Raw genomic sequence first — 16,819 nt, forward strand, 5'->3', positions numbered from 1 at the left:
AGTTATTTTCACATTTCACAGCTAACAGCTAAGGTAACGGCTTGGCTTCGTTACTGAGTTAGGTGGGATATCACTATACCACCACTGTTCACAGTAGATGGTTAAGGGAAACTACAGGGGGGTGAGGGGCATGAGGACAAACTGCCAAGACTGGGAGCCATCTCTCTGCACCTTGGAAACTTGGCTTTGGGATCAGCTCAGGCTCAGCAATGAGAATCAAGCGATTAGGACCCCCCTTCTAAGCCTCATCTATGACCAGATAGTCTCCTAACATTCATGTATTTAAGAGTAATTCTGCTATGAATGGAGATATCCCTAGTCCACCCCACCCCCAGCAGTGTTCAAAGCCTGAGAAAACTTCCAGAATGGATCAATGGGGCAAAGCGGGCGAAGGGCAAATTTCTTTGGAAACGTTAAGTGCCCAAGGGAGTGTTCCAAAGTGCAGTGTTAAGACCCCCTGGTTACCCTCATCAATGTCCCTCCGACCTTCTGCCCACCAGACCCCTCTAAAACCAAAAACGAAGTCGAGTCTTGGGTTGGCCTGGTAATGTGAAGAAAGATGCAGTAGCAAACAAAGGTGGATGGTTGTCTATAGAGGGAAGGATCTGGCAAAACTGAGAGCAACATACAGAGGTGGAACGAGAGAGATGGGCGGGGCTGTGCGTGAGTGTGGGGTGGGTGTGAGGGCCTGGTGCTGCGTCCCAGGCCTCCTCCCCACCTTGGGGACAGAAGGAAGGCTGTGCCAGGCCTGGAGGCTGCAGGTGGTCTCCTCTCCCCACAACACAGATGGGACCTCTGCTCTCACAAATGGTAGAGCCAGCCCGCCCCCGCCCCCCCATCAGGCAGAACTGGATGCAGAGTGGGGTGAGGGTGCAGCGTGGGGAGTCCCTCTTGCTCTCAGAGTCATCCATCTGCTACTTCTCTCTCAAGATCCATGGGCTCCCCCCACCCTGCTCCTGCCAGCTCCCTGATGCCCCTTTGTTGGCAGACAGCTCAAAAAAGACAACAGGTATTAAAATCAAATTCAAATTCAAATAAAAAAAAAAAGGAAACAAGGAAGGAAAGACCAGAGTAAAATGTCACAACAGCACAAAAGAAGAGCTGAGATGATGTGACTCGCCTCAGTCAGCTTCTTGGAGTACCATGGAAGTAAACCCTCACACCGCGTCTGTTGGTCGGTAAGGCACTAGGAGGGACCGGTGTAAAATCAAGGATGCGAGAGCCGGGATGGCGGCGCCGAGGGACACGCAGGGAGGGTGGCATCCGCGCTCACACCCACACACACTCGTTCACGCTCGCACACCTGGACCACCACACTGGTTACATGCCTATGTTCTATCGCCTTTTTTTTTTTTTTTTTTTTTGTGCAATTACATTGAGGAATAGTCTATTGGTATCATTGGAGTTGAACACAAAGTAGAAAACAGGGGTGCTGACCGCTACATTCTACTAGGATGTCGGTGACGACCGCTAGCCCTATGCTACGTGACTAGGGATTGATTCAAAGAGAAAAGAAATCTTCAGGAAAGGAAAAAAAAAAAACCTAAAGTTTGCAACACACATTATTAATGACACTGGAGGAGTGACATTGCTTTGTAGGGATTTCTCCAGAGTGCTCAGGAAGAGAAGCTGTGCCCTCTGCTGGCAGGGGCTTCCTTCAGCCTGGCCACTCCCCTCCTGACACGTGAGCCAGAACTGGGTTTGGCCAACCCCATACCAACCCCCAAATATCAGCCTCCTCAGGCCACGGCCTGACCTTCTAGAGGGCTGCTGACCCTTTAGAGTTCTGGAAAAATCCCTAATATGTTCCATAATTAAAAATCTATTGGATTTCCACATCAGGTGTCCCCGACAGCAAATTCTTAAATGTCACTTGCCGCCATATGAAAATAATCTTTGAGAAGTTCATAGATAAAGTTCTTCAAAAACTGGGGCCCCACCCCCCAACTTCCAGGAATCTTCTGTCGCTCTCTTCTTCTCCTTTCCAGTTTGGTGCAGAATGGGTTCGTGAGCTGTGTTTTTTGTTTACCGACGTTTTCTTTTTTTTTCCTTTTTCTTTTTTAAAATAAAAAGCATAGATTTCCCCCTCCTCAATCCCTTCTTTTTTAAAATGTCTTCTCTGCTCTAAGGTCCCCCCACCTCCTGGTTCAAGTTTTCTTGGTGTCCGTCCCTGCCCCCTGCTCCCTGCCCACCCTGCCCCATTGCATTGTTTGTGTGCCGCGTCTTCAGTATAAAAAGCTCGGCTCCCACCTCACCCCTCCACCCTCCTCCCTGCTGCCCCTCCTCCCTCCCTTCCCCTCCCCTTCCAGTGTTTATATGTAAGGGTACTGGTTGACCTTGGCGGGGCTCAGTGGGTATCCAGTGTAGACGGTGGAGGCTGGAGAGGCGCTGATGTAGGTCTGGTGGGCAAACTGGGCTGGATACTGACTCGGGTGGATGGTGGGTGAGGGCAGGACCCGGGGGCCCATGCTCACGGGGACCTGGTGGACGATGCTGGCCGGGTAGGCAGTGTGCTGCACGGTGTGACGCGCTGAGCCTTGGGAGGCCACCAGGTGGGCCACGGTGCCGGTGGAGCCCAAGGCCGCGGGCGCCGTGTAGGTGTAGAGGTGGGGCTGGGCAGGGAGGTGGGCTGCTGCAGCAGCGGCGGCCAGGTGGGGGTGCACAGTGCCGTGGCTGGGGCTGTTGTGCGGGAAGGAGTACGGGGCCTGAGCCATCGTGGGAGTGATGTAGGCCTGCTGCCGGCGGTGGCTCCCGGCGCGCTCTGCGGTGATGTGCTGCTGAGCCTGGAGAAGGAGAAGCACCAGGAGAGGGCTGCATTGGGGGCCAGACACGTGGGAGGGGAGGAAAGGGAGGAAGAGGAGAGGTGAGGAAGGAGGGAGAAGGGTGAGGGAGGAGGGAGAGGAGGAGAAGAGAGAGAAGTAAGGAGGGGGAGGACAGTGAGGGGGTAAGGGGTAGGAGGGAGGAGGGGGAGGAGGGAAAGAGAGAAGTGAGAAGGGGTAAGAGAGGAAGGTGGGGTTGGGGGTGGGGGGAGGAGGGCCAGGGGAGTGGGAAGGAGGGGGAGGAGGGGGAGGAGGGGGAGGGGAGGAGAGGAGGAGGCCAGAAGCCACAGGAGTGAGGGAAGATGCCTCCCCTATAGGCTGGGAAAGCAACATTAGCCTGGACTGAAGAAGGAACCCTGTCCCGAGCCCCCAGCTGGATGACACACAGATTAAGCCAGTTTGAGGAGGTAACAGGATGTCTCCAAACGGCCTACTGCAGCTATGAAGTGTCAGAGGAGCCACTCTTTGAGTGACAACTGCTTTCTCCCTCACTGTGAGATCTTGTTCTCTAAAGTCCTAGGCTCTTGGACACTTTGCTGTTTGAAGTTATATTGGTACAAATGAAAGAGCCCTCTCTTCCCGAGAACCAGAGTTGTGACGACACAGAGATGCGGTCTCAGTTTACCAAGTGCACCACTTCAGACGAGGGGTTTCTGAACATAAGCTCCCCCACTGACGTCCCCTCTATGGCTTCTGAGGAAACAGGCCCCTGAGTCCACTCTGCAATTCGGACCTGACGTAGACCCTTTACACACAGGCCAGCTCTACCGAGGAGACTCTGCCTTCATTTATAATTCTACCGAAAGGCCACCCACCTGCTCCAAATCCTCGCTTGCCCTGGGTTTGGGGTTCCCCGTGTGTGACCTGGCCTCCCTCATCACAAAGACCCACTAGCCCAACTCTGTCAGCCTGCCAGTACTCTGCTGGTGTCCTGGTCTGACGGGGCCAGGACACAGTGTTTTACCCACAGTGGGAAGAACTCAGAGGTCCCCGGCCCTGTGAGCCGGGGTGGGTGTGGGCCCACCTACAGCCACCCGCTGGGAAGTGGAGGCACGGAGGGGCCTCGGTGATGTGCGTGGTTTGCAGGCCGCTGAGGCCAGGTCAGGCGGCACTCACCTGGCTGAGATTGAGAGGCTGCTGCTGCTGGAAATGCGGTCCTGGCCGCTGCTGCCGGTAGGCGATGGCTCCGGACGAGCTCCCTGAAGAGTGACCGCTGGTGGAGGTCACGTTGCTGGAGGACTTGGACTTGTAGGACGAGTGCTGACTGGCGTTGACTGTGTGGGAAAGAATAAGGGGTCACAGATGGCTCAGAGGTCCCCCTGCTGCCCAGAAGACCCTGCCCCTAGGGGAAACAACAGTGGTCTCCTAGGAAGGAGTGTGTTCCCAAGACCAGCCAATCAAATTAGCCTCGTCTCCCCAGATCCAGCTAAGAGTCGGCTCTGACTCTGGACTGGCCACTGGGCTTTAGCTTGTCTCACTGATTGGGAGCAAGTCCCAGCTTGTTGGACTTTAGAATTCCTGTCTGGTGACACTGAAAAGCACAAGGAGGCGCTAACGGAGGAAAGGAGGAAAGGTCTCTCTCTGTAGCTCTTCGTGCCCCATCCAGAGCTGCAGTGGGGTTGTCTGCTGCGATCCAGAGACACAGTGACACATAAGCAGAGTATGGATAATGGGGCCTCAGAAAAAGAACCACACATGTCCTGAGGAAAAAAATCACCCATGGCTGCAAGTGTAAAACGGGCAAGGCTGGGGTAGAGGATGCTAAGTATGAATGAGGCATACATCACAATGAGCAGGCCCTTGATGTAACTGTGTTGGATCAATTCTATTACAAATCCCAGGATGATGAAATCAAAGTCAAAGAGGAGATGGCTGGGGCCAGTCAGAGAGAACACCGATTAATTGCTCAGGGAGAGAAACATGAAGAGCAAAAGTTTGGGAAACCAGAAACTTGGGGAGGGGATGGGAGACTGGGGTGCACACTGAAGCCCAAGAGAAACCTCCCTGCCCTACAGGCAGCAGCTATAGGAAAGAGAGAGCTGCCCCACTGGGGATGGAGGCAGTGAGTCCTAACAGAGACCCCAATCTGACCGTGCATTGGCACTTGAGGGTCCTCCCATCCCACCCACTAAATTAGAACCCCATGGCGGGGGGTGCTTGGGGACCTGAATTAGCAACACATGCCCCATGAGAGGAACCAGCCAGGCCCTGGTGTACGGAGCTGTGCAAAAGCCAAACCTGTAGAGGGTCTGGGTGGCTCAGTCGGTTAGGTGTCTGCCTTCAGCTCAGGTCATGATCTCAGGGTCCTGGAATCGAGGCTCCTGTTGGGCTCCCTGCTCAGCAGGGAGCCTCCCTCTCCCTCTCCCTCTCCCTCTCCCTCTGCCCCTTCCCCACTCCTGCACGCATTCTCTCTCTTTCAAATAAATAAAATCTTTAAAAAAAAAAAACCCAAACCCAGTTAGACTCTCAAAGGCCCTCCAAAGCCTGGAGGATGGGGAGGGGGTGGTGGTTTGGGGGATTCCCTGCCCGGTAAGAGCTGGAGAGCTGCGAATGCTGGCTAGCAGCAGAGCTTTGGTGTCTCCTCTTCACTCAGCCACGGTGCCACCTTGCTGGAGTCAGAGTACTTGCTGTTCTGTAGCAGGTCACAAACTGTGCCTGGGCCCTAGCTGCGGATGCTTCCTCTCTGCTCCTAGTTCAGCTCTCTGGGCATTCTGTGGTAATTATTGTGAGGGAGAAAGCCTGAGCTCCAGGTATCCACAGCTTGAGTCTGGAAGTGAAGAGCTTAGAGGAGTTTTAGGTGAAATGGCGTGACAGAGCTGGGCACGTGCCTGCTACCACCATTGCGGGAACAGGGAATGGGGACCAGGTCAGAGCAGTGAACCCCCAAATAAGGGACGGGGTCCTGCAGGGGACCAAGACATTAAAAGAATCATTTCCTCCTGCTGAGATGAATAAAGTGACAAGTGTGGCAGAAGACAGGTGCTGATGGTCAATCTCCTGAGGTATGGCTTGCAGCCATGAGGGACATTACAGAACTCTGGTCAGTCTTGCCCAGCTGCTCTCAAAGATCCGCCACCCTGGAAACAGTTCTAGTGGTCCTGTCTGTGCTAGGTGAGTGGGAGGGTGCTTCGGAGTATGGGTGGGCTGGGGAGCCAGATGCCTGTGAGGTCCAGCCACATGGTCTTGATCGAGTTAACCTCTGTACTTCCATTGTCACATCTGGGAAACTGGGAGAATAATGGTAACTACAAACAGGGTCGTCATGAGGTTTATGTCAATTAATGATTACGGATTGCCTAGTTATCTGTCACATGTTGAGCTCTTAAAAGCGTTACCTGTGTCAGCTATTGTTAACATCTTGATTATTGAGCCCTGTTTCCTGGCTAAAGCTGGTGCTCAAGGAACAGATGTCCACTCCAAGCTGAGGCAACCAAATCCTGTCTCCTGGAACTGGGAAACTGGGAGCCTGGGAATCTCTGGGTCAGGGTGAAGTGGTGCTCCAGAAAGCAGGTGTGTGGCTTCCAGTGGTCTAGGTCCTGGGAATTCTGGGTCCTGCTCAGCCTGGGATGTGGTTGTTGAAATTTCCTTCAGCCTTCTTGATTCCTTCCAATGAATTATGTGTCTTAAGGCAGCACAGAGTTCATTCTGTTGCCTTCTAAAAGAACCTCAACTCACCTAAGGGACCCAAGAAGGTTATGTGAGCAATCCCCAAGGCTCCTTCCCAAGCTCCCAAAGGAGGGGTGAGTTCTGGGAGAAAACTTGCCTGCACAGCATTTGTCCTGACTTGAACCCAGGCAACACCTGGGAGCTCCAGTTGTGGTGGTGGGGGGATAGGAGGGGCTATGACCTGGTCACACTGGGACCTCTCTGGGCCAACTGGGCACTGTGATGCTGAGGAAGGCTGCTTTCCTGATGGTTCTGAGCCTTCAATGACTTTGTAATGAACGGTATATATTTGTGTTGAGAAACACCACAGGCTGGGGACGAGTAGGCACCAGCATGAAGTTCCTGCTTTTTACTTGTCACCAGAAGGACTGTGCAGCATGTCTTCAGAGGGGAAAAGAAATCTCTCTTTACAGGGAAAGTTATACCATGGGGCTCCCCAGAGACAGCAGCACTGGCTGCTTTAGAATCAGTAGCCTTACCACAGGGAATAACCCCCCCCCCCCCCACATACCCTTTATTCTTTTTTGGTCAGAAACATCCCTCCGAGACTCTCAGCTGTTCAGATATCACGCAGTTCTTGTGGAAAGGCAGTGGGGGTAAGCGTTCAGAGCCGCCCCCTGCCCACGAGCAGTGGGCTGATGATGGAAGTGGTTAATGTAACTTGAAAGGCGTGAAATGTGAGCTCCACAAAGCTGTCTTCTCCTGCCTTTGTGGTTTCCAGACACAAAACTGCTGTGATGCTGACAAAGCCAGCCGGTCCTCAGTCTCATCACCTGTCTTCACTAGGGATTGGATGAGGTGGTCTAAAAGTTTCAGTAACTCTCCTCAGAATTGTGTCACCTTCCACAGAATGGCACCAGGACCAAAGGCCGACAAAGCTCCAAGCTGGAGGATTTCTAACGTGTGGAAATCTGGCCACTCTCTCATGCTGATTTAAGAGGCCAAGAAAAATTTAGCACCAGCCACCCTTAAAAACAATTAATTTGTAGATGACCTCAAGAAGATCTATCTTGAGCCAATTCTTATAAACCATTACCCATATTTTAAAGGGAACGTTACAGTTCCCCCAAGGTGTCTCAGAACAGGGGCATTCTCAATGGAACAAAACTCACGGACTTGTGCTGTAGGTCTCAATCTGTGATCTAAAATCCCTGAGGTCACACATTTTTGAAATTCAGAATTTCAGATTTTAGAAAGGTTCAATATATTAGGTTATGCCCCACAGAGTCTTGGGCACCGCCCTGTAATCAAAGACAGGAAGGTTTCTGCTCCAAAACCCAGGGATATTTTACTAAGTGGCACAAATGACTATGAGGAAGAGACTGTGAACAGCTCCTTGCTAATCTGAGTTGGGCTTCACCACTAATGAGTTTGCTATAAACTTAAAATTTGTTTTTTGGAGAGGTTTTTTTAAACTTAAAAAAATTATTTATTTGAGTGAGCGAATACAGGAGTAAGGGGAGGGGCAGAGGGAAAAGCAGGCTGCCCACTAAGTAGGGAGCCCCAAGGGATCATGACCTGAACTGAAGGCAGATGCTTAAACTTAACCTACTGAGCCACCCAGGTGCCCTGGTTTTCGGATGGCAGATGAAGAAGGACTATATCCTCTTTCTGCTCAATAAAAGGGTCAGGCTTCCTACAACATGGTCTTGAGATGTTTACTGTTAATGAAGTAGGAGAGCCCTTCACACCAAGCTGTATGCATTGCAGGTTGCAATCTAATTTTTTTTTTAAGATTTTATTTTTTTTAAGTAATCTCTACACCCAGCGTGGGGCTCGAACTCACAACCCCGAGATCAAGAGTCATACAGTCTTCTAAGTGAGCCGGCCAGATGGCTCCTCGAGGGCTACAATGATAAGCCAGCACATGTAGGGCTTCTTGAGGACTCGAGGGTATTTGGTAATAAAGACTTAAAGGGTCAATTTCCATATTTTGAGTTAGCAAATGTTATCTTTTCCTCAACTGATTCGCCAGCACTAACATCCATTGGTTTTCCTTTCCTACCTTCTCCCTCACATCCACGTGTCTCCCATTGCTTCTCTCTCTGGGAAGTTACTACGGTGTACTGCCTCCAGGTGTGAAAACCCTGACCAGCTCCTGAGGGACGGACAGTCCCTTTTTAGCAAAGTCAAGCCGTCTTTGGTAAGAAACACTGAAGACAGTCCAGTCTCATTTTATTCAGGCTACAGGCTCTTTGGAAACTCTCTACTCTATTTATCCATTCATGAAACAAAATTCAGAGGTGATGTGGCTGTCAGAGGGAAGCCACTTCTGACAGGGGTGAATCAGTGTAGCCATCTGGCTGATGACAAGGAGTGGCTGCTTCTAAGGCAACAGGGCTGTGTCCCCCTATATTGGGTAAGTTGAATCTGTAGCTCCGAGGTTTTGACAAACATATTTAATACTTCAACAGTGACACAACATATGACGGAAATGATATCCTTTGCCATATCGAAACTTAAAAATGTGCGACGTATATAGTTTGAAACAATTATTTCAGGGATAAATGAGTAGAAAAGTCTGAGGGCCACTGCTCTAAGGAGTCCTGTCTCCTGGGTGAACAACTTTGTTTGCCTTACAGATTCCTTTGGTTCTAGAGAGTGTTCTTCCTGCCAAGGTTTCTACTAAAACCCTTGCCTGGGTAGAGATAGAGGGTTCTGGGAAGAGATGTCCATGTGTCCCGCACTATGTGGACTGGCCTATGGTACTGGGCTGGAAAAGCCCCGAGAAAGACCCCATCCTGAATTCTGCTCTTCACTTTCACGTCACTCTCAGTGGCAGAACCTGAATGGCCCATGCCCAGCGGGTCTTACATGGTGGTGACCACCCCAAGAAGGATCTGAGGTGACATAGACGGGGGTCCTTCCTGATGACTAGTTCCCTGAATCTAAACAAAATCTTTTTTGCCCGGTCATACCTCTTTCCTTCTAAAGAGTGCTATTGTGAAGGTGCTGCCTGCTTTGAATGGCCTGATGACAGTTCATGGCAGAAAAGCAGATGGCTTCTAGTTTATTCCCTAAATTCTTCCACTGGTGAGATACTACCAAAGCTGAGGGGAGCCACTAATCTTATTTGGAAGGTTACGCTCTCAGCCTTTATTCTAGTCCAATTTTCAGGCCTTCGTGGGATAGAAGGGCTCCTTTTACTCAAGCAGCGTGTCAGGAGATAAGCACACTTGTCACTACGACCTGTCCTCCCAACAGCGAACTCTGAGGGGATACCAAAGTGGGCCTATGTGTCACCCTCACCCGCAGGACTCAGAGAAGATTCTTCCCACACAGGAAGCTGCTCTACCACTAGGGCTTCTTCATGTTCAGTCGGTCAGGAGCAGCCTAAGCCAGGAGGGAGCTGGGTGGCTTTTATTTCATATTTATGCACCTAATCAGTGTGAGATCCACCGTAAAGGCAGCGAGGGATTAATTATAGAATAAAAAAGTGAAAACTCCGCTTCTATAAGGTGACATTAAACAGAACCCTACCCTGGCTGCTTGAGTGTAATCCTTGGGTAAGGAGCTACAGTAACCTGGGGCTCACTAGTTCTCCCACAACACGGCCACTTGTTGGCAGAACCCAAAAACACCGGCCTGCAGACAGGTGCTCCTGGCCTGCCCCGGCCCCAAGTTACCTGGCACCAGGCTATCACATTCCACCAGCACTTCGCTGGCCTGGGTTTTCAGGGGGGGCACGATGATAGTTCGGGGGTTCCCAGTGCAGTGGTTCTCCAGGCTCCCCTTGGCGTCACAGGCATTGCCGTGGTGCCCAGCGCGGTGCTGCACGGAGTAGGGGCTGGTGTTGCTGGAGGAGTCGGAGTACGGAGAGTCGTGGACTGTGACACAGCTGATGACGTTTTTCCTCTGCTTGGAGACAGTGCTGAAAACGGAAAGGGAGAAATCAGGATTGTGAGGCAGCTGTGAGGTGAGACACCAACCAGCATTCCAGAACCAGCCATGTGAGAAGCCCCTTGGTGCTCTGGGACGTGCGCGTGTGTGTGTAGGAACGTGACATCTGCTCTCCGGACCCTAATGTGGAGACTAGGGACACAGTGTTGCCCATCCAACCAGCAGGGGGATGTGTGAAGACACGAGAAGGGCTGGAGCTGGGTCCCCGGCACTTCTGGAAACGGGAGAAGCTTCCAGATGGCCCTGGGTTCTCCCCCAGCAGGAGAACTGCAGGGGAGGTGCCTATAGCCCACAGCTGTGTGGCAGCACCTTCTGAGCCACCACAAGGGGACATCCTAGCATGTAGAGAAAGCCCAAGAAGACCTTGGCAACCTAAGGCCCCGGTTTGCAGAAGGACACCTCTGAGAGGAGAGCCATCATCAGCTTAGGTTCAGGGCCTGGGAGATCCGCTGAACTTGGGTGCGAGGGAGCGAAATGTCCAAGGGGAAGCAGGATGCAGAGAGAGGCGTGCATGAAGAGCGGGGTCTCAGGAGGCTGACCACACACAACACAGTTCAGAGACACTGGGAGAGAAAAACTGGGAGCTGGACACCACACCCTTTGCCACCTCTTTGCTGGGACGTCATGTGGAATGAGTGGGTGGTGCAGGCTGCCAGGACATCTGAGGGTCCCCTTCTTGAGGGGGAGGCCTGGCCCCTCTGCAGCCTCCCTAGAGCAGGAGCCCAGGATCAGGGAGGGGACAGCACAGTGTGTAGGTGAGGTCAGAAGGGCTCCCTTGGGGATGACGCCTATGAGAGTGTTGCTCAGCAGCTGTGGTTTTCCTCCTGTATCGGAAACTTCGTTCTATGCTGATAGGGAGGAACCAGCTTTGGATGGCTCCTGGCCAGCACATTTTCTTTCTTGAGATATTTATGTTGGTGTGGCTACTTTAGGAACCCATTCTGGCTGCCTCCAGGGCAGGTGGGTGGGATGATGGATACGGAATTTGTTGCTTATTGTGAGGGTTTTAAAACAAGATCTACATCTATTTTTATATATTGATCATCTATTTTTAAGAAATATTGATTGCCTAGGTAAGACAGGGTCAGTTTCCAAATAATTTGCTAAGAGAAGCAGCTGCTATTTATGGAGGGCCTAATGGAACAACCACCCCCACCTCCAGGTGTCTTGCCCAAGGTCATGTGGCCAGTCACAGGCCAGACTCTTTCCAAGATAGATCTCTGCCACCCTAAGGGCAGCAGAGAAATGGGCAAACTCGAGAGCCCCAGGCAGCCGGGCAGAAGGTAAGTGGAAGGTCATCCAGGCTGCTAAAGGCTAGAGGGGCTGGGAGGTGAACCCACAGAAGGTCTGAGCCCCTGCTCCCTGAAGCCTGGCACTACTGACATCTGGGCTGAAATATTCTTCCAGTGGCTGCACATTTTGTCCTTCCTGGTTCAAGGTAGAAGAGTCCCTTCCTAACTGTGTCCGTGGGTCAGAACACAGGCCCTGCAGCAACTACTTCGCAGTTGCTGGTTGTATGGCCTTGGGCAGCTAGCTATGCAACCTCTGAGTGATTGTCTGTCTCATGATCAAACGTGGATAATGACACTACCTACGTATATAGGCTTATTTTGAGAAGTGAGAACATACAGGGAAGTGCTCTGAATAGTGTACATATGAAAGTTTGTGGCTATTATCACTGTTACTGGTTGTGCTACCTCATTTAACATGTGAAAACAGGATTGCAAAAATAGATCCAGGCAAAGGGGATTCTATCAAGGCATGGATTGGATGGAGAAGTTTTTAGTCTATGAATAAACCAGAAGATTGATATGAAAGAAATGAAAACTCATTAGTTAGATATCTTGGAGATCTGTGGTAGGTGCCACAGGGGATTCCTGTACAAAGAGCTATAATACATGCCTCTGCCCTGGAGGTGATTAAAATTTCATTGGGGGACTGTATAAAAACATGACAAGTTAAACAGTAGAAGCTTTAAAATAATCAGTTAAAGAGAATAATGGATGTCACAAAGCCTTCTGTGATGAACTGTCAAATGAGTTGTACCGGTGACAATTGCTAGGAACTCAAAGGCAGATGAGGAATGAAGTGACTGCATATATTTACAGCTCTTCATATTAACTTCGATAAAACAGATACATTTTAATTAGTAAAGACCTATGCTTCCCACTTATAACAGCTGGAATGCAAAAAATCCCCATATGCTTGTTTCTCAAAAAGCCACATAATTACCATATGACCCAGCAATGCCACTGAAGGTATTCATGCAGAGGAGGGGAAAGCAAGGACCCAATCAGATCCTTGTATGCCAGTGTTCACAGCTACATCATGCATAAGAGTGTAAAGGTGGAATTAACCTAGGTGTCCATCAACAGACAAATGCGTAAGAAAAATGTGGTCTATCCACACAATGGAATTTTAGCCATAAAAACGAATAGAGTTCTGATATGTGCTACAGCATGGATATACCTTGAAAACGCGCTAAGTAAAAGAAGCCAGACACAAAAAGGACAAACACTGTGTGATTCCACTTACATAGATATCTAGAATAACCAACCTCTTAGAGAAGGTAGATTCAAGATTACCAGGAGCTGGGGAGGGTGGGGCATGGGGAGCGATTACTTAATGGGTACAGAGTCCCTGTTTGGAGTGATGACAAACTTCTGGAAATAAGTGGTGATGGTTGTACATGTTGTGAGCGTACTTCATGTCACTGAAACGTATACTTGAGAATCAGAAAAGCAGATGGGATTTGTGGGGGGTGGAAGTGGGTGGGGGGCATGGAGATCTGGCATAAGAACTAGGACATGGGGCACAAGGAGAAAGTCCCTGAGCCTGGAAAGTAGGGAGGAGGAGTCCAAGAGAAGCAAGAGGATGTGGAAAGCTGTGGCAGGAGGACGTGGGGCCGCTTTCTGGGGTGATGGGGCTGGATGACAGAACCGACTTCTTTGTGTATGTCTGCTGTGTACTAAGATGCTACCGAGGGGGATCCCTGGGTGGCGCAGCGGTTTGGCGCCTGCCTTTGGCCCAGGGCGCGATCTTGGAGACCCGGGATCGAATCCCACGTCGGGCTCCCGGTGCATGGAGCCTGCTTCTCCCTCCGCCTATGTCTCTGCCTCTCTCTCTCTCTGTGTGTGTGTGTGACTATCATAAATAAAAATTAAAAAAAAAAAGATGCTACCGAGGGCCCCTTCTCCCTCCATGCATACACCATCAAAGTGGTCCCAGGACCTGGGGAAAAGGCCCCGGAGGCTGTAACTCTGTACGGCGTCCAGTTCTGTAGGGGCTGCAGGGAGATGTGATGCCTGTCCTTCACTCTCGGCTTCTGTCATAGGTCATAGCCAGGTCTGCATAATTAACCCACATACACAGTGGCTTAGCAGGTCATCTTACCAAACACAGGTGTGTTCTGCTGCAGGCGCACATGAAGAACAGAGGCTGGCTTCCAACCCCAGTCCTGGGAGCTGGTGTTCTGGTCCTGGCTCTACTGTCCATTCACTGGTGTGACCCTGGCCAGTGGCCTAGATATTAGTGTGACCCTAAACGTCCCTCCACTTCCAACCTGCTCTGACATCTATTGGGGAAGAGTGGCATGAAAGGATCCACTGCGAGGGTCCCCTAAAGACTCACTATTAAAGACATTTAAAATAAGATTTGGTTTACTCCTAATTTGGAGAGGAAATAGATGTCTATAGTAAGTGTGCCTTACATGTAGACCCAGACCTGGCCAATTCCTGCTGGCCAGATCTTCCTTGTGTTCCAAGTTGTTTCAAAAATGAGCAAATTAAACAGACACATGGACACATAGCCAAGCTGTAATAAAATTCAAATTTGGAAATTGTGGAGAAGCTTCAGCTCAGTAGGAGTAAGAATTTAAACACACAATGGGGCCGCTTCATGAACCAGTGAGCTTCTTGTCACCAAAGGATGGCTTGTTGGCAAGAATCTTTCAAGAGTTGATAGTTTAGTCTGGATGACCTGTGAGAATTTAGGGCCATCTCCTGCTGGAAACCCAACAGGTAGTGAGCCTTTCTACAGAGGCTGAGGATCCTGCATGTCAGTATCTTAATATCTATCAACGAGTGTGGGATAAAATCTCTATAAAACAGCTCATGGGTCCCATTCCTTTGTTTTCAGAGCTCATTATGCCTAATGAGCAAATAGGTATAACATAGTCCAGGGCTAATTTACCTACCTCTTTGGATTTGCTCGTGACAGGCTTGGAAAAGGTGAATTAATCTGATAGCTCTGTTTTTAATCTCTTCTGCTGTTAAAAACATCTCTGTGCTCTACCCGAATATACTATGCAGATTCGAGAACAAATGGGAAGCTGTTAAATGAGTCACTTTGAAAATGAGCATACATTTGACATTACCGCTCTGGGTTCTTTAGGCTCATATGTACTGATTCTACTGGGATTCATTCCACTACAGTGTCTAATTATTATTGATAGTTTATCAATCTCATTAATAATTGGTTAATGGAACTGAGAGAGAGGAGCAGAATGAGAAATATTTCCTCAAGTGTCCTCGGCCAGAACATCACTTCTGAATAAAGAACAAAGCTTCCAGAGTTCACAAATTGCTTTGTGTTGTCCTGGCGATAGCTGATTTTCATCATTTTAAAATGATGGAAAGAAATAAGGAGCTTGGAAGTAGAGAAATCAGCCCCCGTGGAGGAAGCCCTGCCGGAGGAGCGGACACAAGCCTGTGACTCCTGCCCTGTGGGGCCCTACCTGGAACGTGTCGCTGATTTCTAGTTGTCAATCTCAGTCAGCTTCAACCTTCGAGACTGGGGTCAAAACTCATCTCTACCAATAAACGTTACATGACTTACTTCACTGCCCTGATTTCCAGTCAATGCTGTGCATGAGAAACACCACTCTTCTCTTGCTGCAAACACTGATTAATAACCGCAGGTAACATTTGTTGGATGTACGACTACTGGTCGAAGGGCTCTGCACTGTCCCCCTGCTCCCCACTGCAAGACTGTAAAGAATGTTGTAATATACTGACTGCATGAGTACTTAACTGGAGATCTACCCTCTTAACAAAATTTTCAGCATACAATACAGTGCTGTTGACTAGGCTCTAAGTGTTGCCTAATTCAAGCGGATGGCAAGGGAGATCCCACTGCTTGATTCTATGAACTTGACTATTTTAGAAGCCTCTTGTTAAGAGGTTTTTTTTTTTTTTTGCATATTGCAGAATTTCCCTTTTTTTTTTAAGGCTGACTAGAATTCCACCGTGTGTACATGCTGCATTTTCTTTACCCATTTGTCTGTGCACTCATTTGATGGACACGTAGGTTGTTTCCACATCTTGGCTATTGTGAATAATGCTGTGATGAACATGGATGTATAGTTATCGCCTCGAGGTCCTGATTTTGGTCTTTTGGATAAATTCTCAGAAGTGAATTGCTGGATCAATGATAGCTCTATAGTTAATTTTTCTGAGGAAACTCCATACTGTTTCCCAGAGTAGCTGCACCAGTTTGCATTTCATTTCCACCAAGAGTGTGCAAGGACTTGAACTTCCCTGTATTCTCATCCACACCTTCTTTTGTTCTTTTGCTAACAGCTGTTCTGACAGGTGTAAGGGGATATTGTGGTTTTTATTTGTTTCCCCGATCATTAGTGATGCTGAGCATTTTTTCATATAGCTGTTGGCCACTTAGAGTCTTCTTTTAAGAAATATCTATTTAGGTCCTTAGCCCACTTTGTAGTCAGGTTATTAGGTTTTTTGCTGTTAAATTAACCTGGGCTTGCACTCACTTAGTCACTATGCATATTTTATCTTTTATCCTCCCCCCTCCTACTCACAAGCACTGAAAATGTAAATCAACTGTGCTCCTCCTCTGGTCCCAATGACAGTGGTCTTTTCTAAGCATGGGGCACGGGGCTGTTCGCAGGGGCAACTATCTCAGCTGATGGAGATGAGAGCTGCTGACCCGGCCACCTTCAAGGGGATGTGTATGGCTTGCTGTCCTGTTCCCATCCCCCTCCACCCAATTAGAGATACTTGGCTGAGTGCACTTAACTTTGTGAGCAGAGGGGCCAGAAGCCAATGTCTCCAGGCCAATGTGCTTCTTCCCATGTATCACACAGCTCTCAATTTAGAGTCATTAGGGAGAACAAAAAAAATCTACAATTTAAATTTGGTGCATACATTCAAGTTATATTATCCACACATTGATATCTATGTGTATGCCTCTCTCAATGCACATGCACACATGTACATATCACTGGGAAGATTTTCGCACATGACCATCTTCTAGAGAAATCAGAAGCAAGGAGTGGAAGGAGCCATGGGCCCAGTCCCCTACACACAGCAGGAGTAGGTATTCAATGTCCTTCCACTTCCTTCAGTGATCTGGCCACTGAGCATGGCTCTGACCTGTGGTAGCTAGCCATTTGCGCTCCGCCTCCTCCCCCT

General features: G+C 49.5%; 1 protein-coding gene across 14 annotated transcripts in view; it reads right to left on the reverse strand.

Moving 5' to 3' along the window:
- The window catches only part of HIPK2 (homeodomain interacting protein kinase 2), a 193,608-nt gene that overhangs the window by 12,830 nt on the left and 163,959 nt on the right, over positions 1–16,819 (reverse strand). For 8 of the 14 annotated variants that reach the window (XM_077850122.1, XM_077850125.1, XM_077850127.1 and 5 more), the window contains 3 exons: positions 10,112–10,356; positions 3,936–4,093; positions 2,337–2,783 (listed from right to left, as the gene is read on the reverse strand). In XM_077850122.1, coding sequence (XP_077706248.1) covers positions 2,337–2,783; positions 3,936–4,093; positions 10,112–10,356 — 850 coding nt within the window. Of the gene's footprint in view, positions 1–1,440; positions 2,784–3,935; positions 4,094–10,111; positions 10,357–16,819 lie in introns of those variants that run through there. The other 6 variants (XM_077850133.1, XM_077850134.1, XM_077850131.1 and 3 more) reach the window with 2 other exon arrangements.

Source organism: Canis aureus, chromosome 15, assembly GCF_053574225.1.
Source record: "Canis aureus isolate CA01 chromosome 15, VMU_Caureus_v.1.0, whole genome shotgun sequence".
NCBI lineage: Eukaryota > Metazoa > Chordata > Mammalia > Carnivora > Canidae > Canis > Canis aureus.